The 27,992-nt window shown below is 44.6% G+C and overlaps 1 protein-coding gene across 5 annotated transcripts in view; it reads left to right on the plus strand.

Annotated features, from left to right (window-relative positions):
• Positions 1 to 27,992, plus strand: part of Slc37a3 (solute carrier family 37 member 3) — a 40,226-nt gene that overhangs the window by 7,142 nt on the left and 5,092 nt on the right. For 4 of the 5 annotated variants that reach the window (XM_085840684.1, XM_085840682.1, XM_085840685.1 and 1 more), the window contains 12 exons: positions 4,200 to 4,356; positions 6,421 to 6,529; positions 9,387 to 9,479; positions 11,685 to 11,768; positions 14,066 to 14,211; positions 16,432 to 16,528; positions 19,129 to 19,213; positions 19,750 to 19,928; positions 21,739 to 21,880; positions 23,223 to 23,324; positions 23,867 to 23,914; positions 24,796 to 24,947. In XM_085840684.1, the coding sequence (XP_085696810.1) occupies positions 4,268 to 4,356; positions 6,421 to 6,529; positions 9,387 to 9,479; positions 11,685 to 11,768; positions 14,066 to 14,211; positions 16,432 to 16,528; positions 19,129 to 19,213; positions 19,750 to 19,928; positions 21,739 to 21,880; positions 23,223 to 23,324; positions 23,867 to 23,914; positions 24,796 to 24,947 (1,326 nt within the window). In that variant the 5' untranslated portion in view covers positions 4,200 to 4,267. Of the gene's footprint in view, positions 1 to 3,649; positions 3,772 to 4,199; positions 4,357 to 6,420; positions 6,530 to 9,386; positions 9,480 to 11,684; positions 11,769 to 14,065; positions 14,212 to 16,431; positions 16,529 to 19,128; positions 19,214 to 19,749; positions 19,929 to 21,738; positions 21,881 to 23,222; positions 23,325 to 23,866; positions 23,915 to 24,795; positions 24,948 to 27,992 lie in introns of those variants that run through there. The other variant, XM_085840683.1, reaches the window with a different exon arrangement.

The raw sequence follows: 27,992 nt of genomic DNA on the forward strand, positions 1-27,992 counted from the left end.
GTATGGAAACTGGAGTGATAACAATGTGTTCTTCTAGGTTATAAGTGAGTAATAACAATGTGTCTTCTAGATTCTAAGTGTGTCCCTTCACAGAAAATGATACCTGGTGAAGCAATGCATTTGTTAATTCTCTTTGGAGCCATTCCACAAGTATACTATACATACTCCAAAACATACTGGATATGGGAAGTGCATACTGCATTTTGTGATTTAAAAAATAAGAAAGCCGGGCGTGGTGGCGCACGCCTTTAGTCCCAGCACTCGGGAGGCAGAGGCAGTGGATTTCTGAGTTCGAGGCCAGCCTGGTCTACAAAGTGAGTGCCAGGACAGCCAGGGCTACACAGAGAAACCCTGTCTCGAAAAAAACCAAAAAAAAAAAAAAAAAAAAAAAAAAAAAAGAAAAGAAAAGCCAGACTGGCTACTGGGTAGTAGTGATTGCTTTGTAAGTCTGATGTCCTGGGTTAGAACCCATAATCAGTAGTGAGAGGACATTGGTGGGACAACTTCCAAAAGTGACCTCTATGATGTATCTTAGCATACATACTCAGATTCTCACACTCACACACAATAAGTAAATATATACACAAATAATAAGAAAAGCCAATTCTTAGCACTGTCAACTATTACATGATAGTTATATGTTCAGTATTCACACTGAGAAAGTACTAAAGTTACTGTGACTTCAGAAACATAGAAATTTGACTTTAATAAGTGGGGTGTGATGGTACCTACTTATAATCCTAGTATTTAAGAGGCTAAGGCAGGAGGATTGCTGCAGGTTGGAGAATAGCTTGAACTACATAGTGAATTGGAGGCTAGCCTGGACTACATAGTGAGGCATGTCCTTATAAATATTTTTTTCAGTTTTTGTTTCATGTGTATGAATGTTTTGCCTGCATGTACAGCTACCTAGTAGGTGAGAAGAGGGCATCAGTTTCCCTGGAAATAGAGTACAGAGGGCTGCGAGCTAACCTGTGGACGCCCGTGCTCTTAGCTGCTGAACCATCTCTCAAGCCCTGAGGATGTATCTTTAGGGGAAAATCAGCAAGCTGGACATGGTGGTGGACAGTTTTAATTACAACACTTGAGAGACAGAGGCAAAATGTATCTCTTAGGAGTTCAAGAGCAGCCTGGTCCACATACTGAGTTCAGGTCAGCCAAGGTTATATAGCAAGACTCCATTTTTGTTTTCCTTTTTTTTTTTTTTTTTTTAAAACATAGCTCATTTGGTAGAGTGTTTGCCTAGCGTGTTGGAAGCCCTGGGTTTGATTTCCAACTGGTTATGGTGGTACACACCTGTAATCCTAGCACTCTCGGGTGATGGGCGATGGGTGATGGAAGGAAGCAAGATCAGTTCATCCTTAACTACACCAGATCCTGCTTGATTAGGAAAAGAAGGAAGGAAATGCATAAGTAAAATAAAGAAATAAATTGGGTTTTATTAATTTGTAACAGAGCTGGCTGAATTTGAAAAGCACTAGACAAGAACAGTGTGTGTTCAGAGTGTTGGATGTGGTGAAAGCAGAATATACTGACATCCAGCCTTGGCAGACACTCCTGTGCTCAAGGGCCCCTCGCTCACATCTGGTTGGAAGCTGTCTCTGGGCTGTGCACAGTGTACGTTTTAATTATTCTAATTACATAGGACCAAATGCTATAATAGTATTCATTTCAAATGGCAGTCTGCCAACAGCAGGTGACTATTTAAAACTGTTTTCTCCATGTGTGTTTATTAAAACTTTTATCTTTCATCTCTATGGCTTAGGATAAGGTGGTTTATTTAGAAACTAAATCCACATGGTCTCATACATACATACATACATGCATTCATGTGGCTCTGATTATACAACTATTACTGTTAAAGCAATAGTCATCTCAGTTCCTTGAATTTTAATATAGTTATTCATTATTTTATTACATGTCTTCCTGTGTGGGGGATGGTGCACATTTGGAGGTAAGAGGACAACTTGAGGGAGGGAGTTGGTTCTCTACACCCTGTGTGGGTCCTAGGGATCCAACTTAGGTCATCAGGCTTGGTGGCCTATGTCCTAATGGACTGAGCCATCTTGTTGGCCCTAGCTCTTTTTCTTCTTTTTTAAAGATTTATTTATTTATTTTATGTATATGAGTACACTGTAGCTGTACAGATGGTTGTGAACCATCATGTGATTGCTGGGAATTGAATTCAGGACCTCTGTTTGCTCCGGCCCTGCTCGCTCTGTGTCCCAAAGATTTATTATTATATGTAAGTACACTGTAGCTGGTGGGTACTTATATGTAAGTACCCACCAGAAGAGGGTGTCAGATCTCATTATGGATGGTTGTGAGCCACCATGTGGTTGCTGGGATTTGAACTCAGGACCTTCGGAAGAACAGTCAGTGCTTTTAACTGCTGAGCCATCTCTCCAGCCCTGCCTTAGCTCTTCTTATATTACATTTTGAATTTTATATCTTATGTTCTCTCAGTGATTTGAGGTCGAATGCATTCAGGTAAAAGAACTGATTTCTTGTTTGCTTTTTCTTTGGTTTCGTTTCATGCACAGCCAGCTGGCCTAGGACTCACTGTATACCAAGGATAGCCTTGAATTTCTGATCCTCCTGCCTCCCCCTCTCCAGTGATGGTATTACAGGCGTGCATGATCTTGCCTTGTTTATATGGTGCTGGGGATCAAACTCAGGACTTCCCGTATGCCAGGCAAGCAATCTGCCAAGACCAAGAACTGTAATTTTAGTAGCAACACATGATAGCTCTTGTTTTTGTAACTTCTGGAATGATAAACAGTTTTTATTTTTATTTTGTCAGAATTTTTAGAGTCTTACTGTGCTCATAGATTTGTTAGCATTTTTCAGAAGGAATGCTTTAAAAGTGGAATTAGCTACATTCTATTGATTTGGCGCTAAAACAGTTACTTTTGGGGTATGAGTAGTGACTTTCCCTGTATCTTGAGCTAGTCTTGAATTTTTCATTCTGCCTCCATCTCTTGAATATCAAGATTACAGATGTGTGCTACAATGACCAGTTAAACTAAAATATATACCTTAATACATTAAAACATTTAAAATGTTATTTTATATGTATTTTTTTAGCATGTATGTCTGCACCATATGTGTGCCCAAGAAGCCAAAAGGAGGTTTCGTATTCCCTAGAACTAGCGTGAACGAGCCTCCATGTGGGTGCTGGGAATCACATCTGTCCTCTGAGCTCCTGAGTACAGGTTCCCACGGACGCCAGATGCAGCAGATCCCCTATGCTCTTAGCACTGAGCCACCTCCTCAGCTCTGTGCAGATACCTCCTTATTTTAATCAGTATTTCTAGTATTACCTGGAACTTTTGGTTTAGATTTATTTATTTATTTATTTTTTTTTTTTTGGCTTTTGAGACAGGGTTTCTCTTTATAGCTCTGGCTGTCCTGGAGCTTACTTTGTAGACCAGGCTGGCCTCGAACTCAGAAATCCGCCTGCCTCTGCCTCCCGAGTGCTGGGATTAAAGGCGTGCGCCACCACGCCCGGCCAGTTTGGTTTAGATTTAATAGTTCAGTTCTTCTGCGTTGTTCCTTCCCTTCCTGTGAGCGCCTTTCTTCTCAGTTTGCACCACTCTTCCTTCCGTTGGGGTTACTCATTTGTTGAGGTTCCTTCTCCCACCACAGGACAAGCCAATGACTACAAAACATGATTGTCAATTCAGTTTCCTGTAGCCTAAGAGATGAGGAGTCAATTATTTGTTGCCTGGTCATAAACTACTAATTCAGACTTCACAAAATTTATTTCAGGTACTTTGGATTATCATTCTCTCATCTCTTTTTCTGCCTTCCTGTCTGTCTGTCTGTCTGTCTGTCTCTGTGTGTGTATGTGTTTGAGACAGGTCTTCTGTAGCCCAGGTTAGCCTCAAACTTCCTTTGTAGCTGAGGATGCCTTTGAGCTAACTCTTTTTTTTTTTTTGGTTTTTCAAGACAGGGTTTCTCTGTGTAGCCCTGGCTGTCCTGAAACTTACTTTGTAGACCAAGCTGACCTCGAACTCAGAAATCCGCCTGCCTCTGCCTCCCAAGTGCTGGAATTAAAGGCGTGGGCCACCACCGCCCCCACTCTTGAGCTAACTCTTGATCCTTCTGCCTCAGCTTCCCAAGTGCTGGAATTACAAGTGTCAATAGGTCTGCTTTATGTTTGAGAAAATGTCAATAATGTGTCTTTGTCTTTGTAGAAAGAAGAAACAATGTAACTCAGTCATTGGAGGACTGGGGTCAAGGTGAAGAGGGAGGTGGGAAGAGCATGGCCTGGCCACGGTGTTTGCAGAGAGGAGCTCTCCTCACCAGCTTCAGCCATCACCACGTTGCTGTGTTCCTGCTCACGTTCTTCAGGTAATGGCTGGCTGACACTCTTGTCTTCTGCCTGTGGGGACGATACTGTATCAGTATGTGGGTTGACACAGGCTTCCAGTGAAATAGATGGCTTCGGTTTGTTGTTGTTTTGAGACAAGGTTTCTGTGTGATAGCTTTCTTTTGTATTTTGTTTTGTTTTGGTGCTTGGCATAGAACTCAGGGTTGCAAGCATGTGGAACGTATGCTCTGTCTCTGAGCTACATATCATTCCCCTAAATATTTAATGACACCCTTGTAAGTCAACTTTTTTGAGATAGCATCTTAGTGTGTAACCCTGACTGGTCTGTAACTTGCTATGTAGACCACTCTGGTCTTGTATTCACAGAGATCCACCTACCTCTGCCTCTGGAGTCACGGTGGGCTTAAAGGTGTGCACCACCACCCCAGCCACAGTCCAACCTTTTTTTTTTTTTTTTTTTTAAATATGTGCATAAGTGTTTTTTTTTTTTAAGATTTATTTATTTATTATATGTAAGTACACTGTAGCTGTCTTTAGACACCCCAGAAGAGGGCATCATATCTCATTATAGATGGTTGTAAGCCACCATGTGGTTGCTAGGATTTGAACTCAGAACCTTCAGAAGAGCAGTTGGTGGTGCTCTTACCACTGAGCCATCTTTCCAGCCCGTGTATGAGTGTTTTGAATGCACTGTGTGCGCGAGCATTCACACATTAATTCAGGCTAGCCTTGAAATCATAATCCTGTATCAGCCCTTATATTATAACTATGCATCCAGGTATCCCCATTATACTTAATTTATTGATGACTTTAGGATGATTGTTCTCTAGGTCATTTTGCATTTTGCTTTCTAGGGGTCATTTGACAATTTGCTGCATTTCGATTGTCTTGATGGAGAGTTACTAGTTTCATTTACTGTCAGAGACTTGGGGGTACTGCTAAATGTCTCACCTTGAATCAAGAACTTGTTAACATAAAATGTTGCAGAGGTTAAGAGGCTGAGTCTGATATTAGGTGTTCTTTATGGAAACCGGGGGCTTGTAACAAAAGATGTGTGCATTCAGGAGACGTGCAGAGAATGCCCAGAGCCTCCTAGAGCAGCAAAGATGAGAGAGATGTGTAAGGAATTTTGGTAACTTCTGAGGGTTAGTAGCCCCTGACTAGACAGCATGACTGGAGGAATTGTCTGTGTTTCTGATTCTATAGCCCTAAGTGACTTTCATAGGAACATAATCTGAACTAGTACATTTAGGGGTAGGGACATATACGTAGGCCTCATACTCAACTGGTCTGATATATTATATTATATGGATTTTATTATTAATTTTGTTTGTTTCCTCATTTGCTGTGGGTGTGCTCTCTGCTGTGGTCTGAGTGGAGGTCAGAAGACAGGTTCTTGGAGCTTGTTCTGTCCTTTTACTATGTATGCCCTGGGGATTGAACTCAGGGCAATAGGCGTGGAGTTAGATTCCCTTAGCCACCACCGAGCCATCACCAGCCCCATTAATCTTTATCAAAGGCACTCAAAGTGTTGACTTCCTCCTCTAGTAATAAATTAGGAAAGTGCTTCTGTAGTCTTTCCCGAAGAGGCACCATGCCTTAAATTAGGTGCAGCCCATCATGTTTAGTTTCAGGGTAAACTATGCACAAACAGCAGACAGTGGGTTCACAAAACAGTGCCCCCTACCTGAGTGCTGGGATTAAAGGCAAGTGCTATCATCATCTGGCTAGCAGAGTCCGTCTTTTTAAAGATTTATTTATTTATTATATATAAGTACACTGTAGCTGTCTTCAGACACTCCAGAAGAGGGCGCCAGATCTCGTTGTGGATGGTTGTGAGCCACCATGTGGTTGCTGGGATTTGAACTCTGGACCTTCGGAAGAGCAGTCAGGTGCTCTTACCCACTGAGCCATCTCACCAGCCCCGCAGAGTCCGTCTTAATTAGTAGTTTTTACAAAGCAGCAAATAGTTTTCTTTTTTGTAAAGCTTCCAAACTCAAAGCAAATGCGCACGGGTTTGAATTTTCTTGAGTGCTGTTTTCTTGGCTTCTCATTCAGTTGTCTTTTCTCTCTGTGTTTTGCAGCTATTCATTGCTCCATGCGTCAAGAAAAACGTTTAGCAATGTGAAAGTCAGTATCTCTAAGCAGTGGACCCCAAATGCTTTTAACACATCACTTGACCTGCCTGCAGAGGTACGCAGAATGCTAGGGCGGAGCTAAGGAGGGCTCTCCTGTGCCTGCCCATAAGCTCTTCTTAAGTTCTTTTTCCTGTCATCTGCTCAGACTTTTTTAAAAATTTTAAAAAAATTATTTATTTATTTATTTATTTATTTATTTATTTATTTATTTATTATATGTAAATACACTGTAGCTGTCTTCAGACACTCCAGAAGGGCATCAGATCCCATCACAGATGGTTATAAGCCACCATGTGGTTGCTGGGAATTGAACTCAGGACCTCTGGAAGAACAAAGCCAGTGCTCTTAACCCCTGCCACCTCTCCAGCCCCCTTGGTGGTTTATTTTTGATTTTTAGTTATTACTTAATCTTGTACCCTTTCCTTTTCCTCCCTCCATCTCTCTCTCTTCTCTCTCTCTCTCTCTCTCTCTCTGAGACAAGGTCTTACTATGAAGCCTGGAGCTTGCTTGTAGACAAGGCTGGCTTGACTCCACAGAGCTCTGACGGCTCCTGCATGCTTGGTTAAAGGTGTGAGTCATTACCCAGACACTTACTTCTTTCTTTTTTTTGTTTTCCTTTTCCCCTTCTTTCTTTCCTCCCCTCGCTCTCTCCCTCCTTCCCTCACTCCCCCCTTTCCTTTCTTGACAGGATCTTTCTATGTAGCCCTGGCTGCTCTGGAACTTGTCACCAGCCTGGTCCTGAACTCACAGAGATCTTCCTCTGCCTCCTGAATTTTGGAATTAATGGTGCATGCCACCCAGCATGGCTCGCTCGCTCGCTCTTTCTTTCTTTCTTTCTCTCTCTCTCTTTCTTTCTCTTTCTTTCTTTCTTTCTTTCTTTCTTTCTTTCTTTCTTTCTTTCTTTCTTTCTTTCTTTCTTTCTTTCTTTCTTTCTTTCTTCCTTCCTTCCTTCCTTCCTTCCTTCCTTCCTTCCTTCCTTTCTTTCTTTCTTTCTTTCTTTCTTTCTTTCTTTCTTTCTTTCTTTCTTTCTTCTTTTAATTAATTAATTTATTTTATGTATATGAGTACACACTGTAGCTGTACAGATAGTTGTGAGCCTTCATCTGGTTGTTGGGAATTGAATTTAGGACCTTTGCTCACTCCAGTCAACTCTGCTTGCTTTGGTCAACCCCACTCGCTTAGTCAGCCCCACTCGCTCAGTCCCTGCTTGCTCTGGCCCAAAGATTTATTATTTTATATATATAAGTACACTGTAGTGTACAGACACATCAAAAGAGGATGTCAGATCTCATTACCAGTGGTTGTGAGCCACCATGTGGTTGTGAGCTACAATGTGGTTGCTGGGATTTGAACTCAGGACCTTCAGAAGAGCAGTCAATGCTTTTACTCGCTGAGCCATCTCTCTAGCCCCTGAGTTCAGTTCTTATCGCCCACATCAGGAGCTCACAGTTTCAGTCTCAGGGAATCCAGTGTCTCTGGCCTCTATGGTATCCACACTTCCATGCACACATGTGCAAGACCCCCAAGGGAGGGTAGACATAAAAATAAATCTTAAAATGTTTACATTGCGGGCTGGAGGGATGGCTTAGAGGTTAAGAGCATTGACTGCTCTTCCAGGGGTCCTGAGTTTAATTCCCAGCAACCACATGGTGGCTCACAATCATCTGTAATGGGGTTTGGTGCCCTCTTCTAGTGTGTAGGCATACATGTAAGCAGAACACAGTATACATAATAAATAAATCTTAAAGTTTTTTTTTTAATTTTTCATTTGTTTATTTTGTGTGTATTATTGAGGGCATGTGCATGCCACGGCACTTATGTAGATACGTCAGAGGACAACTTCTGGGGTCTATTTTCTCCTTCCACCATTGGGTCTTGGGGATTGAACTCAGGTGGTCTAGATTATATCTGCTGAGCTACCTTGCAGAATCTAAAAATAAATCTTAGAAAAATAATACTGCGGTAGTAAAATTTCTCTTTAATATTCTGAAGTAGGTGATCTAACCCATGCTGTAAGCCACAAGCAGATAATGTGTGTATCCCCAAACTCTGCTGTGTTCATCTGTAGTCAAGTCTTCCTGCAACTCCAGCTCCAGGCAGTGTCTGCTCTGAGAGGCTGGTTTTATCATATAAATATAAATATATATGAATTTTATTAATTTTAAAAATATTCATGTATGTATGTACCATATGCATGCCTGCTTTCAGTGGAGGCCAGAAGAGGCATCAGGTCTTCTGATCGTGAGTCACATTATGGATGCTGGGAACTGAACCTGGGTCCTCTGAAAGAGCAGCTATGTTTTTAATCACTGACCTATCTCTCCAGCTCAGGGAGGGTTGGTTTGTTTGTTTTTGAGACAGGGCTTCTCTGTGTAGCCCTGGCTGTCCTAGAACTCACTCTGTAGAACAGGCTGGCCTTGAACTCAGAAATCCGCCTGCTTCTGCCTCCCAAGTGCTGGGATTAAAGGCGAGTGCCACCACCGCCCGTCTTCAGAGAGCTATTTTTAAAGTACATAAAACATGGCTTTCCTAGATGGAAGTAGACAGTTTCTCATTCATAGGGTATTTAATTCAGTCAGAAGTTATTTCTTCCAAATGCCTGCATGTGCACACACTGCCGAGTGTCCTTACTGAAGACTAGGTCACCAGCAGCTCAGCATTTTGACTTAAGAGATAGATAGGGTACACTATAAGGTAGCAGCAGGCCCTTGTCAGAGCTGGCGTTTCACACAGGAACCCTGGTCTGGGATCATCCCTTTCCTTGTGTGCCTGTTTTCTTACCAGAGCTCACTGCCTTGCCCTTCACCACCGGGGTCAGGCAATCGTGGTGGTAGGTGCAGGGCATTGGGAGGTGGTTGACTGGTGTGAAGGACTAAGGCCACAGCAGAGTGACTTGTCCTGTCATTCTGCAGATCTGGAGCAGCAACCATCTATTTCCCAGCACAGAGGAAGCCACTCTTTTTCTTGGAACACTAGATACTGTTTTTCTGTTCTCCTATGCTGTGGTAAGTGTTAATATGATGAACTTTGTTTTTGTTTTTTTAAATAACTGCTTAATTTTTTTATATGTTAAAATTATATTAGTTTATATATGATTTTAATGTATAATCTATAAATTTATGTATAAATTATTTTGTTTTTAAAATAACTATTATATAAAATATGTTTAATTAAAATTTTAAATAAAATATTTTATTATATCAATTTAATATGTATTAAAATTATTATTTTACATATAGTTTATATGTAATTATATAAAATTTTAAATACCTACTAAAATTTATAGTTTTTATATATATATATATAATTATATTGTTTTAATTTTTAAGTAACTAATTTATTTTTAAGATTTATTTATTTATTTTATGTATGTGAGTACACTGTAGCTGTCTTCAGACACACCAGAAGAGGGCATTGGATCCCATTACAGAGCCATCGGAGCCACTGTGTGGTTGCTGGGAATTGAACTCAGGGCCTCTGAAAGAATAGTCAGGGCTCTTAACCACTGAGCCATCTCTCCAGACCCCAACTTTCTTTTCTTTCTTTCTTTTTTTTTTTTTATATTGTGGTGGTGAGAATCAAACTCAGGGCTTGTACCTGGACACATGTTCTTCCATGACTGACCTCCCCTACTCCTCATCAGATCTTTTTTAAAAAAAGATTTATTTATTTATTTAATGCATATGAGTACACACTGTAGCTGTACAGGTGGTTGTGAGCCTTCATGTGGTTGTTGGGAATTGAATTTTTAGGACTTCTGCTCACTCCAGTTGGCCCTGCTCTCTCAGTTCCTGCTCACTCTGGCCCAAAGATTTATTGTTATGAATAAGTACACAGTAGCTGTCTTCAGACGCACCAAAAGAGGGAGTCAGATCTCATTACAGGTGGTTGTGAGCCACCATGTGGTTGCTGGGATTTGAACTCAGTACCTTCAGAAGAGCAGTCAGTGCTCTTACCTGTTGAGCCATCTCTCCAGCCCCTCATCAGATCTTTTTTAAAAAATTAATTTTTTTCTTTTTCTTTTTCAATAAGGTCTGTGTTGCCCTGGCTGTCTTAGAGCTTGCTATATAAGTAAACCAGGCTTGTCTCAAACTCACAGAAAATTTCCTGCTTCTGCCTCCCAAGTCCTGGGATTAAAGGCGTGCTCCACCATGTCTGGTAGATTTTTATTTTGTGTATATAGGCGTTTTGCCCACATTTATGTCTGTACACCACTTATGTGCCTGGTATCTGTATCAGATCCCTGGAATCTGACTTGCAGATAGTTTTGAGCCACCATGAGAGTTCTGAGAGTCAGACCCTGAAAGAGCAGCCATTGCTGCTAACTGCTGAGCCATCTTTTTAGCCCCAAATTGTTTCTGTGGATCTGCCTTTCTTCATGTGGCTTCCAGGCATTCTGCTTTCTGGAGCAACACATAACCAGTTGATTTCATCATCTGAGAGAGCTTTTCATTGCCCCCTTATTCACAAGTGGCACAAGGCCTCTCATGGCATTAATAGACCACTGAGCCTACTTTAATGCTTGTGTGCTTGCAGTGTGGAGGAACAAACACTTGTGATATTTGTCATCTAAGGGTTCTGTGTCATTAAGACAGTCAGTGTATTAGAAATAGTTGGTCCTATGTCAACCGAAGTTTGAAGTCAAGACAGTTACTCATTTTATACATTTGTGGCAGATGTGTAAGGTGTATTGCTCTTAAGGTCTGGACTGATCTCAGTGTTCAGTCCCTGCTCTGCACTGGGAAGACAGAGAAGATAGGCCACTTATGCCTCTCATGGGTTATTCCCTCCCAGCCTTCCTATTCTCTGCTTTGTGATGCCCTGAAACCCAAGGGGCACAGACCCGGAGTGCTGGCCTGTGCTTTACAAGTCGCCACAGACTGCGCACATGTGCAGCACTTCTTAACTCTAAATACAGATGCTTCAGAGAGTCCTGCAGAAACGCTGAGGACCACTGCTTAATCCAGCTCACCTAGAAAATGAAACATACTTGGGGGCTTGGTGTTTGTTTTTTATTTTTTCCTGCAGAATGTTTGTAGTGTAATGTTATTTGCTGAAGCACTGACATTCATAGACAGTTAATGTGCACATGTGATTAAGGGCTGACTTTTTTTTTCAGTCACCTCTCTAGTTTGCCTCATGTGTCATGTGCGCTCCCAGCATAGACAGTAACTGTTTTTAGAGCCACCAACTGAAATGCTTTATTTTAGGGCCTCTTCATCAGCGGCATCATAGGGGATCGGCTGAATTTGCGATGGGTTCTGTCTTTTGGCATGTGCTCTTCTGCATTCGTGGTAAGTTGGAAGATTTTATAGTTACTGTAGTTATTACTGGGCTGGCCAGATGGCTTAGTTAAAGGAGCTGATCTCAGCTGATGACCTGAGTTCAATCCTCTGATCATACTGTGGATAGAGACACAGTAGGCCTGAAAGTTGCCCCTTCACCTCCACGAGTGCACCCTGCATGTGTCTACACCCACTCACACTTGTATATCACAAACATAACAATATACGCTAACAATAAATAAAATTAAAAAATAAACAGTTAATGCTCTTTTGACCAGATGTTCTAGAATTTTAGGTAACCCTTCTCTGCCTCCATCTGGAGTGGAGGAGAGAGGCTAATCTTCACGTCACCGTCCTGTGTGTCTTCGGCTTAGGCAGATCTTTTTCTTATTTTTATTTTTGTTTTTATTTTTTGAGACAGGGTCTCTTTGTAAAGCCCTGGCTGTCTTGGAACTCACTCTATAGAACAGGTTGGCTTTGAACTCAAAGATCCTCCTGCCTCTGCCTCCTGAGCACTGGGATTAAAGGCGTACGCCACCACTGCCCGGCTTCAGGTGGCTCTTGTCCTTCCTTGATTCACATAGTCTCCGTAAACAGCAGAATGCTGGGGTCTCAGCGGCCTGCCTTCAGGCTGCATGCCAGTCACACTTGCTTGCCTACCTTTGCTGTAGACTGACTAACTACTTTCTGGTACCCTAACCTGGCCACTCTTTTCTACCCAGTGCTTTTATTTTCCTTACCTCCTATGGCCCTCATGCCATGGCCAGATGACACCCCTAGCTCTGCACTTCTCGGAGTCAATGAGAGAGTCCTGACTTCCTCCCCTGCTCTGGCAGGAACTCTCCGTGGCCTCTTCGGTACCCTCGCTGTCTTCTCCCTCAGCCTGTGCTTATGCATCAGTCTGGCTTTCCAAAGTAGCACCACAGACCCTAGCCTGGGACAGCCGGGAACAGCCTGGGACAGCCTGGGCTTGCCTCTTGCTCCTGTTTTCTGACCCAGATTTTGCAGTGTTTCTCCTTCCTCGTTTACAAAGGGATGTGCAGATCCCTCGTCCCGCTGTTGTAGTGAAGATCGAGTGTGTGTGTGTGTGTGTGTGTGTGTGTGTGTGTGTGTGTCTGAGGGTCATTTGGAACGGCGCCTGACATGTTAGGTGATGTGCAAGGCAGGATCCATATCAGAGTCATCATTATTGCTTACTGCCTGTTAGTAAGGGGTTCTTATTGGTTGATTCAACTTCTAGACTTTAGTTAGATTCTGATTTATTATAGTTTTTCAGTGTCTGACATTTACATTACAGGGGGAAAAAAACCTTTTTCCTTTAAGTTTTAGAAATTAAAGCAGTTTATTCATAAGCTGATAACCTGTACTTATTTATATACATGCTTTTTTAATATTTACACATAAACCCTTATGTAGTGATGTTTCCGCAAACGAGCATGACTGACTGACTGCCTCTCCCTCTTCTCCCAGCTGCTGGCAACCACTGACCATTTTTCTGTTCTTGCAGTTTTGCTTATTTAAGAATTTACAACTGAGATCTGACAGTATTTTACTCACCTACACCAAGACCTCTCAAACAAAGTAGGCTTCACCTGTGAATCAGAAGTCCCTTTGAGCAAAATGCCTGGAAAAAAGCAGCCCCATGGTAGAAACTGCTGACTAATTCAGCAGATGACAGACAGGACTCACTTATGCGAGTGAACTTAGTAGCTGCTGTAGCACCAGCTGGGCTCACCTGGGACTGCCCTGATGCCCAGTTCCTGGATCTGTCCTGAGCAGACATGTGGATTCATGTGGTGCTTCAGAGGGAATGAGGGAACAGATGGAAGAAGATGGAAAATGGGAACTCCGCTTCTAGATTGGAAGACGCAAGTTGAAGGGTGGGAAGCAGAATGTGTGTGTGCGTGTGTGTGTGTGCACGCGTGCGTGCGTTGTGCACATGTGCATGCACTGCTTATGTGCCTGCAGGTGTGCACATACAGAAGCCAATGGAGGATATTGTGGGTTCTGATCTATCTTTCTCCAGCCTTTTCTCTTGAGGCAGGATCTCTCCCTGAACTGGCATCTCTCAAGCCTCAGCAGTCTTTCTGTTTGCATCCCACACAGCTCTGGGGTTACAACGGTTCACATGACCACATTCAGGTTTTTACATGGCTGCAGGGATTTGCACTCGGGTCTTCATACTTACCTACTGAGCCTTCTCCCTAGTCCATGAATGCACTTTTGTGTATCCTGGAAAGCAGTTGGGTGTATTGAAACGTCTGTGTGGATGTCACATGTCCCTTTTCTCTTTCCTTCTCTCGAAGGTGTTTGTCTTTGGTACTCTTACGGAATGGCTGCACTTCTACAACAAGTGGTTCTACTGCGGTCTGTGGATTGTGAACGGCCTGCTGCAGTCCACTGGCTGGCCCTGTGTGGTTGCTGTGATGGGCAACTGGTTTGGGAAAGCTGGGTATGCTGTTTCCTTCCTCTGACTGCATTAATGTCGGGTCACTGGGTCTGGTCACATTCTGCTAACTTGGTGCTTCAGAGTGTGTCTCATCATCTCTCCGAGCAGTTCCAGGATAGAAGGCCCATGGCAGTGTCTTGTGGACTTCAGTGATGGTCTGTAAACATCCAGAGAGGCACATTCTTAAGGCTGTATGTCCCAGTTCCTCCTTCTTCATCTCTTCTTTAGGAACTGTAATAGTCCCACCCCTGTGCCTGCCATCCAGTGTGGGTGTTCTTTTGAGTGTAGTCTTCTTTGTAGTTTGAGACTCCGTGGTTATCTTATCTTTACATTAACAATAAGGAAGCTTAATCCAAAAGTTTTTCATGAAAGTTAGGGGCATAGCCCAGTGGTTGAGCGCTTGTGTAGAAGATACTGTTAGTACACAGGAAGTAAGTTACCTGTGTTCCTAAGGACATGCCTAAGGTCACAAGCAAGGATTCTAATTCAGGTGTTGCCACCTTTGGGGCTTAGACAGAGCATTGCCCTACCTCTCACCCTCCGGGTTAGACTGTGTTGGCCTTGCCATGTGTGGTGTGGGCTGCAGGATAAAGGAAGGTGCCTGCTGATGGATTTTCCCAGCCAGCCTGGAAGAAGGATGCTGAGCCCGAGTCCTAGGAAGTCGAGCGAACTAGAGTTGCTCTGTGGATGATGGCTGTTGGTGATGCTTCTGTTTCAGAAGCAGTGTTGACGTGGCGTTTAGTCATCTCACCTGGGTCAGTGTGTATATGTCTTTAGGGGCTTGCTCACCTCCCATCTGGCTTCTTTGCATGTTTGCTCTTATACATGGCAGCAGTCGTTCCCCTTCCACTGTGGTGTTCAGCGTGTACTTGGCAGGTACTTCACAGCCTCCATCTTCCCCAGTTTCATAACTGGAGCTCCCTCGGTCATGAACAGTCAGTAATGCTGTGACCGTTCACCTGTAAACTGTCTTGTGGAAGGATAAGTAACATTCAAGAGCACTCTGATTATATTGCAGCAGGCCTTATGCTCCGTTCTGCCAGTATATTATTACAATTGCATTGTAAAGGCATTTCCTTTTTTGTTTTGTTTTTTTTAAATGGTGGAATTGGAGCTTGCACAGGTCTTCATTCATACTAGGCAAGTGCTGCACCACGGGATTTTTATCCCCCAGACCGCTTTTTCTTTTTCTCTTTTTCTTTTCCTTTTCCTTTTTCTGACAGCATCTCACTATGTTGCCCTGACTAGTGTAGACCAAGCAGGCTTCACACTCAAAGAGATCCACCTGTTCTGCCTCCCAAGTGTGTGCTCCCAACCCAGCTTAAAATTTCTGGTCTCTCTATGTACCCCTGGCTGTCCTAGAACATGTAGAACAGGTGGTCTCACAGAGATCCACTTGTCTCTGCCCCCTGAGTGCTAGGATTTCAGGGATGTACCACCATCCACCATGCCTGGCATGAAAGCTTTGTGCTTTGGGAGCCACAGTGTGCCATGTTACTGATAGAAGGAAGCTAGCTTGGTGTGCAGGGGCCTTGGGCTGTGGGATGAACATTAACGCTCAAGTTGTAAGCCATGTTGGAGGTCTTTAAAGAATGTCAGGCTAGAGGAAATGATGATAAAACTGCAAGTGAGAGGGGTTGTGTGCCTTGGCATTGTGGGTGTGCCCATTGTGGGCGTGGAAGAGCCTCTGTGGGACCTTCCTTCTCCAGGGTACACTATCTGCATTCTTCTCAGTGGACAGATAAGCCCTGGCTTGCTGACCCACCTCCTCCATGAGTCCTTGGTGGGTTTTAGTATTTTTATACTATTGGAGCTTTTCTTCTTTCGATTTTGTTTTTGTTGAGGTGGGGTCTTGCAGTGTAGTGTTGGGTACCTTGAACTTGCAGTAATCCTGCCCTAGCCTTTTAAGTGTGAGGATTAGCAGAGTAAGCCACCATACCTGGCTTCTTTTCTTCAGTTTTTTTTTCTTTGGTCTGCCCTACAAGGAACCCAGGCCTTCACTACTGTAGTGTCCAACCTCTAAATGAAAATTTAATATCACCACATCTCAGAAGAATCTGGTTTTACCATTGTGGTATATTTTTCAAAATTTTAAATAGAATGTTGATTTTTTTTTTTTTTTTTGTAATGCACATCTTTCCTGTTACAGCCATTTTTTTCATTTTGACCTGCATATAGAATCCCTCTGACACATTGTCTTTGGTTTTCCATTGTTCTCCTTAGCCGAGGAGTTGTCTTTGGTCTCTGGAGTGCCTGTGCTTCAGTGGGCAATATTTTGGGAGCGTTCCTGGCTTCATCGGTTCTCCAGTATGGTTATGAGGTGGGTATTTCTTTCACAGCTTATGTGCACACTCGTTCTTGCTAGTACTCTAACCAATAACTTCTCATCCTCCCCTCTCCTCCTCTCAAGTGCTAGGATTACAGGAATGAACCACCAGGCCTGGCACAAAGGCTTTATGTTTTGGGGACACAGTGTTACTGATAGAAGGAAGCTATCTTGGTGTGCAGGGGCTTGGGTTATGTGATGAACAGCAGTACTCAAGGACTTGATTCATAGCCCAGCATGCAAGAAGGAAAAGAGCAAAAGAGCATAGAGCCATGGGTTCTGAGCAAGAGTGGGTGTGTGGGCAGGCAGCTGCCAGTGTCTGTTGTGGATGTGGAAGAGCCTCCGAAGGGACCTTCCATCTCTAGGTACACTGGCAACTAAAGTCCGTGCCTTTGGGATGGGGCTTGATCATTCTGATGTGCATTTGGCAGAGGCTGAATGGGATGGGGTAGCAGATTCCCGGCTGGCTCAAGTTTACGTAAGCCCATGCTTGTACAAAGAGGGATAAAGACAGGTTATTCTCTTTCTGACCTTTGAGTCTTTGGGGAATATCGCCATGAGATGTTGCCAGTTGTTTGGATTGTTTTAACTGCTTTGAATTCCTGCGGCATCAAATGGCTAAGAAAGCCCAGGCATCCATCCCAAGGATCCCTAGGAGTTGGACTGGTGCTGGAAGTGAAACTCTCCCAGGAAATGGTCCCTAGAGCTGCTGACAGAATGAGAAGCTGGGTGTACCTGCTGTATGTAGTGCTGAGTGTCTGGAGAGCTGGGCAGTCCTTGTTCCGCCTTCCAGTGTTTCTGTGTATGAATGAAGCAAAGGAAGTCTGCCAATTATCTGAAATTCATGGAAAGTACATTTTGAATCTAGTTTTTTTTTTTTAACTGGTAAATTTTTTTTTTTATAGAAAAGTAAATAACTAAGGGAGCCACAGAGAGCCTCTACTGAGTATTTACTAGCTTGGTAAGATTCAGGTTGGTAACCTGACGTGTCCTTGAGGTTCTGAGGCAATGACATGCAGTTATCGGCAATGTCTCAAGTTATAATTGCCCTGACTAAGCTGTTCACCTCCAGGAAGCATTGGTGCCCGTGGATGTGCTTACACAGGCACAAACAAATGTTATCTACAGTTACTTCAGCATAGTTTATAATAGCCAAAGATTGATGCTAAGTGTCAGCTGATGGGGGAGTATTTAAGCTCTGCTGCACCTGTTGGAAGGTGCCATGGAGCTGTGACGTAGAATCAGAAGGCTGGAACTGAAAGAGACCAAGACACGGGGGAAAGTCTCACAGACGGCAAGCAGGCCAAGCACTGTGCCTTGAGACACCATTAGTTTGTAAGGTTCCTAACCACGGTCCGTGGAGAACAATAAAATACAGCAGAATTTACATGTGGGCAGTTGAGAGCTGGGTGGGTTGGGGGGAAGGACTTACTCCACCTCTTAATGCTTATTTTCTTAAGTAGGATGCTCATTCAGAAGCCTAAATAATTAGGTCAGTTGCTCTTTCAGAGAGTAGGTATTATGGTCTAGGTAGAGGCCTGTCACCTTTCACAGTCACTTTTTCTGTCCCAGGCCTTCTCACATCTGTCACAGCTGGATTGTACTAATTGGTGCACGTGTGAAGTTCACGCACCCCAGTGCTGCTCCTCAGGCTGGCTTCTGGAGCAGTGCTTGAATGTTGTCATTCACTTGGTTAAAAATGCTGCCTCGCTGTCCATATCAATCAGCTGGCTGTCCAGCCTGGCCATCGAGTCCTTCCTCCTGACATCTGTCATCCTCCGTGGCAGTTTGCTTCCCTGTAGTCCTGGGCAGAAGCCTCACCTGAGGCTTGTAGAGAGTGCTCCATCTCATCCCCAGCCTGCAGCACCCGTGCTGCTGCTGTGCCTTGAAAGATGATTTTTCTCACTGTTCCCTTAACACCATCTTGCTGTGTCAGTCTCTTTTAGCTGGTGCTTCCTTCTGGATCCTGTGTGCTTCTTTCTTTTCTTTTTAATGTTTATTTATTTATTTTGTGTATGTGGATATACTGTTGCTGTCTTCATGCACACCAGAAGAGGGCATCAGATCCCATCACAGATGGTTGCGAGCCACCATGTGGTTGCTGGGAATTGACCTCAGGACCTCTGGAAGGGCAGTCAGTGCTCTTAACCACTGAGTCATCTCTCCAGCCCCGATCCTGCATGTTTCTTACTAGGTTCTTGTTTATTTAGCTGCATGCCACCTTTTCACACTGTTTTGGGTATTGTTTGATCCCCTTGACTGGTTTTAATGTCTTCAAAGGCAGATACTTTTTGTAGGAGTGTGGATAATGAAAAGAATGAGATTTGGGGGGCTATCCTGATTTTCTAATCCTAACAGTGCCGCTTAGTATCCAGGTGACTCTCGTGGTCATCTGTGAGTCTCACCATGTCCTTAGGAAAATGCAATGAGAAGTCACATGCAGGACACTGGCATAGTGCCCAGCCTGGAAGCCCAAAGTACTGGGGTTCTTCCTGGCTCCCTGTCTCTTCTGTCCCCACCCCTCCCCTTGTGTGTCTATAACAATCATAGCTGTGATGACCACCTCTGTAAAAGCCACTTCTCCTCTCCTCCAGTATGCCTTTCTGGTGACCGCATCTGTGCAGTTTGCTGGTGGGATCGTCATCTTCTTTGGACTTCTAGTGTCACCAGAAGAAATTGGTGAGGAGAAGCCATCTCTTCTATTCTATTCTTCTATGTTACTGGTAGGAGCTGGGAAGTCCAAGGACAGGAAATGAAATTACACTCCTCTTTGGAAGTTAAAGGAGCATTTTGGCCCTGTCCATACTGACCGTTACAGCCCCATCTTATACCACTACAGGGAGTTGAGAGGCGTGCAGCTCACCTTCTCTTGCGTGCAGGAAGAACCAGACATTTGCAGATGGTTTTTATGTCTGAGACACTGGCTAAGAGAGTAACATCTTGAGACTGGATTCTTTTCCTTTATGAAAACGATTCTTATCTCTTTTCTTATGGCTAACTGTGGGGTGTACAAGTGAAGCCTCAGGAGCAGAGAAGTGTGCAGCTCGTCCTGAGTGAACGGGCTTGGTAGCCTCAGTCGGCTATAGTTGGCCTTGGTCTCCTACAAAATGAAAATAAGGACAGTATCAGCCTTGTGAGTGGTGATGTGTGCAGAGCCTCGGAAGGCCAGGCACGCAGGCTGTGTCTGTACACGGTTGCTGTTAATACTCTCCTAGGTCTCCCAAGTATCGAGGCAGAGGAAAGCTCGGAAGAAGATTCACAGAGGCCACTCATCGATGGTGCTGAAAATGAAGATGACTATGAGCCTAACTATTCGATCCAGGAGGACAGGGCTGTCATCCAAGTGAAGGCCATAAGCTTTCACCAGGCTTGCTGCCTTCCTGGGGTCATCCCGGTAAGGACTCCCTTGTCTCCTTCCACAGCTGGCCAGGTGTGGTACCTTCAGTAGTGCTCTGCTGGGTGGGGAGCACGCTGCCTTCTGTTTACTGATGCAGTCAAGATGGTTGTGTAGCATCTGTCCGCTTCCCTGGTAGCCATGGAAACCCTGTCACATATAGAAGCTTCAGACAACAGGGGTTGGGTGGGCATGTCCAGACGTGACTCGTGAACATGCTGATACTGTTCCATCATGCAACTACTAAGGCACAGTTAACAAGTTTTTAAATATTTTGATCTCTCAGATTTACCTGGACCAAGAGGGGTTTTGAATGGTTCATCATCTGCCTATTTGTGAATTCTGATCATTCTGGGGAGTAGGGAGTTGCCCAGTCCTAGGACAAAGTACACAAGGATTTCTTGGTAATTTACCCCAGCATTTCCACAACCTTTGCAGTCCGGGTCAACTCTGTCTGAGCGGAGCCCCTCCTGCTGCTGCAGTCTGTCTGTCTTCATGTTTTGGGGGCCCTATCACTGGAGTGGAAGTTAAGAGGCCTAGGTTGTGTTTGCAGCCCAGTAACTTTCTGTGAGACCTGGATAAGTTTCCCAACCCATCCTTGTGTCTCACTGCCAGGGGATGGAGATGGCACCCATCTTGCCTGGCTCATTGTGTAGTTCACAAAGCATCTGATTTCTTGATGCAAGTCTGCAGCCATCCTACTCTGTCCCGCCCAGCTCTCTTCTGCCCTCTGCCTCTCTGCTCAAAACTAACCCTATGAACAGGTAGTCAGTTAAGTGTAACACTCTCTAATTCTTAGAGATATGGAATAGGGAGATAGAGATAGAGATAGGAAACTCTGGTTCTTTTAGGCCCTTTTAGACCTGTTCTTATGAACATAATGCCTTTCGGTTATTAAAATATTATACCAGCAGTTGTTTTGGTAGAGACAGAACTTGGTTTGTTGTGGCTAAACAAGAAACTTACTTGCTGGCTCCTTTGTACTCCTAAGCCATTGTTCTCTGGCACAGGCAGGGTGGAGAGGAAGTCTAGCTAAGCCTTTGTCTTTGTAGCAGGCTTCTGGGCTGAGAGCTGTGGTGGTCAGGATTTGGCTCTCTGCGGGGTGTCTGCTACCCTGCCTGCCAGGGAAGCGCTTTTAAAACAAGTGGCACCTGGGAAATCACTGGCACTGGGGTGGGGGTGGGGATGTGGGGGTGCAGGAGTTCTAGCCAGACACCCTTTGAAGTCCGCCCTCTTCCTCTGCCTTCCCTTTGATGCTAATAGTCAGGGTTTCCTGGTAATAATGTGTGTGTTGAGTACAGGAGTCTCAGTCATCACCCACTTAAGGCAGCTCTCTTTCAGAAGAGAGCCAGAGGCCAATGGAAACCATAGCTCTTTCTTTTTGGCCCACCAGAAAGGCTCTTTTCTGTGGGATGTGGTCCACAGGTAGATGTCTTTCTGTCTGTGACTGAGTCACTTACTCTCCATAGTTTGCAGGATTAAATTTGCGGGGAGAGAACCAAGAAAGCCTGGCTGCTGACAAGATGAGCTGAGGTTTGCTAGGCCAATTTGCCTGTGGCTGATGGTGGTTGGTAGCATGAACACCAGGGACCTTTTGTCTAAATAAAGAAACTCGGGTACAGTGTGTACTGCTTTCTGGGTTTCAAACACTGCCTTGCTTTTACCAGAGAAATGATAGAAGAAGAAACTGGGGGTAGTTAAGAAAAAGCTGTGCATAATTCCTTCCTTCCTTCCTTCCTTTGGGTGCGGTCAGGGAGGACCCCACACTGTGCTGTATGCTGCTTGTTGACAGTTGTGGTTTCTTCTGCAGTACTCACTGGCCTACGCCTGCCTGAAGCTAGTGAACTACTCCTTCTTCTTCTGGCTGCCCTTTTATCTGAGTAACAACTTCGGGTGGAAGGAAGCCGAAGCTGACAAGCTGTCCATTTGGTACGACGTCGGAGGTATCATAGGTACGCACGTGTGCCTCTCCTTCCGCGTGGTTAGTCGCCTGCCATCTTTCAGAGTTAGGAAATCTCATTTGAAGTTTTATTGCTCGCTCCACAGCCGTCTTTCCCAACCCGTCCTACCAGTAAACACGCAGCTTCTGTGAGAACAAAAAGTCCAAAGGAAGAAGGCCAGCTTGAGACTGACAGGCTGTGGTTTATAGGGGCTGTCTTCTCTTAGTCTGCGGGTGATGGATCAGCTCTTTTGTCCTGGGAACACTTGGAAATCTCTTTAAATGCAGCGCCTTTGTGTGCTTTCAGGGATGGCTTGGCTTTGAAGCTGATTTTGCGAGAGATTGAAGATGGAGTAGGAATGTGTTCATTTTGGCTTCTTCCCACTGTCCCGCTATCTCCAGCCAAGGAAGCAAGCCTAGCGCCGTCGTGTGTCGATTGTCAGGCACCAGAGGAAGGGCAGACAGAGGATTTCCCTTCCCTCTCGTGTCTGTGTCTGCTGGATACAGCAGATTTATTTTATTTTCCAGGCTAGGGATTGAACCCTGGGTTAGGAAATGTACTATAACCCTAGTTCTATAACAGATTTTAACAGTGGCTTTGTGTTGTAGCCAGAAATACAAATGAGGAAATAATAAACAGGCAGGACCAACAGATTATACACTATGGCCTCACCTTAACATCTTTGTCTGTGGTGTTTACACATAGAGTAAAGCCTAAGTTTACACATAGAGTAAAGCTACCCTGAACACACGAATAGCACAGAAGGCTCTTAGGTGTCACACCGCTATTATATTTGAACTTGGCTATTGGTAGTCTTAGGTCTAGAGCCAAAGGTAATGTAGACGCCCTGGGACCTGATCATACTTGTGTATCTTTCACAGTTAAAGGCATCTTGATCTTGGTGCAGAGCGAAAGAAGTGGGTTTGGAGTGGCAGCTCAGGGGCTCTGTTGGTAGCTCACGAGGCCTCTTCCTTAAACTAGCTGTCGAGGTTGAGCCTTACTAGACCACACTAGGCATCCGGGCTGCTTTCAAGCTTGTGATCTTTCTGTTCCAGCCTTCAGGGGGACTGCAAGTGCAGGCTCACTTGATTCAGTTCATCATGCTTTAAGTTCAAATGAGGAAATCCAGGGGAATGAATTTGTTTTTCATTTGATAGGGAAAGTGGTAAATATGACTATTGATGGTTTTGGTAGTTTTCTGTTTTCTTACTTTGTGGGGTCCTGTCCATAGGCAGCCACTGTGGTGGGGACACTTGGGAGAACCAGCTGTATCTTTGGCCCCCGAGGGCCTTGTCTCAGACGGCTGAGCTCAGCCACAGCTGCTTTCCACTGACCGTCTTCTTTGTGCTTGAAGGTGGGACTCTGCAAGGCTTCATCTCTGACGTACTGCAGAAGAGAGCACCTGTGCTGGCCCTCAGCCTCTTCCTGGCCGTTGGGTCCCTTGTTGGGTATAGTCGTGAGTATCCCTTTGTAATTGCCTTGATTCCTGATCTCTTGAAGGTAGGCACTTGCCCAGAGTCGGTGGCCAGCCCTGGAGAGATCTGTGATTAGCTCTGAGTGCCTGGGAACTGTCATCACATGGTTTTATTTGTGTGGGGAGGAAACCGTCATCTCCCTTGCTTTGTGGACCTGTTTAAAAGCTTGCTTGGGAGTGTATTGCTTTGTTTGAGGGGCGGCTCCAGAGGGACAGCATTAGAGCCAATAAAACCATAAAAGGAGGCAAGGTTTCTAAAGCGGGAGGATGGTAATTAGTAGGTCCTGGGGTATGTGTGTGTGTTCTAAAGCTGTAGAGTTGTTCTCTGGCTTTTAGACATCTCATTAGCTTGAGCAGTAGCCAGAGACAGGACAAAAGCTGGAAGGGCGTCTGTCTTTGTTGTCTCTGGAGGGATTGTACTGTGGCTGGGCTGGGGATGGGGATGCAGCCGCTTGCTGTGCACTGTTGATGGAGACACATGCAACTGCTTTTCAAGTCACAGTGGTGTGTCTCTTCTCTCACAGGCTCTCCAAACAATAAGTCCATCAATGCGCTTCTGATGACCATTACAGGTATGGTCGACCCTTCTGTCCACTGCGCTGTCCCTCTGGGATCAGAGAAAGCTGTTTCCCACAGGTGGACTGACACTAAACCTTCGTTATGTAGACCTCAAGTGATAGGAAGATAAATGCCTTCTTTGCCAACTTCTCCTCTCTGACCATGGGTAACTTCCTCAACTCTCTGGGACAGAAGCTGTCCCTGTGGACAAACCTAAAAATTTGGTTTGTTGTTCCAGGTCTGGCTTTGACTTCAGAAGGTGACTTAGTAAGGCCTCACATTGGAATCCCATCCACTAGCTTGTGGAAGTGCAGAATAGCTAGATTTTTTTCTCTCATGCCAAAACTGGGAAATATGTTTACATATACATATATATATATATAAAATTTTAATTCAGCAAGATGTGTGGCTCTGATTCCAGTAACATGACTGAGTTTACCAGAGCCAAGCCACATCCACCAGAGGGCTATGCCTTACAAGAACAAGAGCTGTGGCTTCAAAGGGGACAGCCCTGTTTGTCCCCTTTGAAACAGCACTGTCTCATCCCTCTCTTTCCAGCGTGTTGGTCGACTCGGGTGGATTGGTGTTTGGGGGACATAATTGTGCTGTAATGGACCCTGACAAGCTGCTACTGTTTGTTGATGAGTTCCTGCCTTCTGCATTGAAATGGCTGACTGTTCCACTGGGACGTAGACACTAGAGTGTCATATCACTGGAGAATGGATTTCAGAAGAGCAGATACAATTAGTCTGAAAGTACTATCTAGAAGCACTTCCTTTAGTTTCTGTTTCTCACCAACACGTTGGTTAAGATATTGGGATATTTCATCTATCTGGTCAATGGCTAGAAATGTGGATCATATTTTAACATGAACCTGTTCTCTTTATGGCTTCAGGGTTTTTTATCGGCGGACCATCCAATATGGTTAGCTCTGCTATTTCTGCAGACTTGGGTCGCCAAGAGCTGATCCAAGGGAGCAGCGAGGCTCTGGCGACTGTCACGGGGATCGTCGATGGAACAGGGAGTATTGGTGCTGCTGTAGGCCAGGTGAGAAGAGCATGTGCTTGCTGACTCCCACGGCAGGTGGCGCTCTTGTGCTGTGGACAGGACGCCCTAGGTTTTCAGGCCTCTGAGAGGTGGGACCTGAGATGGAAGGCATCCCGCATGGCCAAGGATTGTGTAGCTAACTCTGAGTACAGTCTGTTTTCTCCATGTCCAGACATTTATGACTGGTCCCAGAGGTTGTCTGTAGGTGTCCTGTAGCAAACTCATCCGGGATACAGGACCCTGGAGGTCTACAGACATGCTGACTTGGAACCTGTGGACCTGTATATTCCCACTCATATGCTGGAGAGCCTCTAGGTTAGACCTGCCCTACTGAAGTAGTCAGGATGACTTAAGTTTACTGGTTTGCTTGATTACTGGGGTGAATCAGTGCTGTGCCTGTGCTTAGTGAGGGAGCAAGCAGTGAGGGGAGCAGCTCACCCAGATGTTCTCCAGCCATGTAGTGGGTGTTTATCAGTGTCTGCTCATTGCAGAAATGCAGGCTCTATGAGGGCAGCATTGTGGCCCCTGTGCCACCTCCCCACATTGCCCCCCATCCCCACCTCGTAGCCCTCCCTCATCACTCTTGGCACATGGGAGACATTCTGGTTCCAAAGCGCTGTACAATAAATGGTTGACATGCTTAGGATATTTGACTGTATAATTAAAGAACAAATATGTGTGTGTGTGTGTGTGTGTGTAGGTATAGGTATATAAAATTTAACAAGGGTAGGAGGATTTCCTCTGCATGCTCTGGGGTGGAAATCAAGCAGGGCTACTGTCACCCATTCAGAAGGCTTCATGTCTGAGGGGAGGTGAACAGTCGTCTTGCTTTATGCATTTATGTGTCTATGTGTGTGTGCATGCCACGTGGCAAATGTGTGGAAGTCAGGACAAGCTGTCGGAATCTGTTTTCTTTCCACTGTGTGGGTCCCGGGGCTTGAACTTAGGACATCAGGCTTGATGACAAGGGTCTTTACCCTCGGCCATCTTTCCAGACCCATCACACTGAGTAGTTTAAATACATTTAACTAGTACACTTGAGAACAGTTTCTCATGTAGTCCAGGATGCCCTTGAGTTCCTGATCCACCTTTCACATGCTGGGATTATAGGCCTGTGTTACCACGCTGTCAGTGTTCAGACCCCAACTGTAAGCCTGGTGGCAAGTGTCCTTGTCCCCTGGGCCAGCTAGGCAGGACTCTTAGTGCGTTTGGACACATATTCCTGGATGAGATTGCATTATCTACTAAGGAGAAACGAGTCCAAGCGTCTAATGTCTACACTGAAACTTAAAACATTTACCCACTTACTGTAGAAATAGCACAAGTGTCCAGCAGCTGCTGAATGCATAAGCAGGATGTGGCAGATCCATACAGTGGAGGATTATTTATCAGTTAGAAGGTGACAAAGGCTTGGAAGATGCCACAGCATAGAGGAACCTCAGAAATATGCCATTGAAAGAAGCCAGTCATGGGAGACACAGTGTGCCTTCATTCATAGGAAATGTCTAAAATTGGTTAAATTTATAAGAAAAAAAAAAAAAAAAGACTGGATCTGGGGTGCCTCAGGAGTGACTGCCAGTGGGCTGGCTGCTTATAGAGTTGGCCATAACATTGCTAAATGGCATTAATGATGGGCTGCATCAATTCAGATCCACTAAAAACTATTGTGCTCTGCCCTTGTAGTGGATGTGTCTTTATGCTATCCAAACTGTACGTTGACAGGATGTTTTTAAAGGACTGGTAAGATAGCTCAGTGGGAAAAGGTATTTGCCACCATATTGTAGAATGAGAGAACTGAATTCTGCAGGTTGTCCTTTGACCTCCACATGTACAGTGTGTGTGTGTGTGTGTGTGTGTGTGCGCGTGTGTGTGCGCGCGCGTGCGAACACACAGGTATACACATAGTGAGTAAGAAAACAGTGTTAGGTGGTGGTGGCTTAGGCCTTTAATCCCACCACTGGGGCTGATCCCTTGAGTTCCAGGACAGCTAGGCTACACAGAGGAACCCTGTCTTGAAAAACAAACAAAAAATATCCATGTGGTTGTTTGAATGATAAATATTTTTTATTTTTTATTTTTTTTTAAAGATTTATTTATTTATTATATGTAAGTACACTGTAGCTGTCTTCAGACACTCCAGAAGAGGGCGCCAGGTCTCGTTGCGGATGGTTGTGAGCCACCATGTGGTTGCTGGGATTTGAACTCTGGACCTTTGGAGGAGCAGTCGCGTGCTCTTACCCACTGAGCCATCTCACCAGCCCCGATAAATTTTTTTTTTTTTTTTTTTTTTTTTTTTTTTTTTTTTTAGGTTTTTTGAGACAGGGTTTCTCTGTATAGCCCTGGCTGTCCTGGCACTCACTTTGTAGACCAGGCTGACCTCGAACTCAGAAATCCGCCTGCCTCTGCCTCCCGAGTGCTGGGATTAAAGGCGTGCGCCACCACGCCCGGCCGATAAATATTTTTTAAAGGTAGAGTTACAGTTACTGTTTAGAAGGCTGCTATGTTCCCGAAGCTGTGATGGGTGGTGAGAGTTTTGTGGCTAGGGAGCATTCTCTGCTGTTCATCTAGGCTGACCTTGATCTTCCTGCCTGTTCTCACCGGTGCCGCCATCCCAGGCGCACTGCTGCACCCAGTTGGACTTGAACTCTGTTTATCTGATAGGACCTAGGCCAGGTCACTAAGTGTTTTTGCTTTCATTTTCCTCAGCACACATTTCAGTAATGGTGTGGTCAAAGGATGTAGCTTATCTCATCTGTGGTCAGGTGATTTTCAGGACCAATGTCAAGACTGTTTAGCAGGGGAAAGTCATCTCTTCAGCAGTGGAATGGAGGGACTAGATATCCCCATGAAAAAGAGTGTAATGAAATCCTTATTTCATACATCAGTGACCTTCAAGTGGATTAAAGATCTAACTTGAAGAGCTAAAATTATGAAATTCTTAGAAGAAAACACAGGTCAAATTTTGATTAGAAAATAGATATAAATGGCTAATATAAATGCATGTAAAGATTCTCAGTGGCCTTAGTAGAGAATAGCCACACTGAT

This window comes from Mus caroli, unplaced genomic scaffold, assembly GCF_978045245.1.
Source record: "Mus caroli unplaced genomic scaffold, Mus_caroli_1 scaffold_7, whole genome shotgun sequence".
Lineage (NCBI taxonomy): Eukaryota > Metazoa > Chordata > Mammalia > Rodentia > Muridae > Mus > Mus caroli.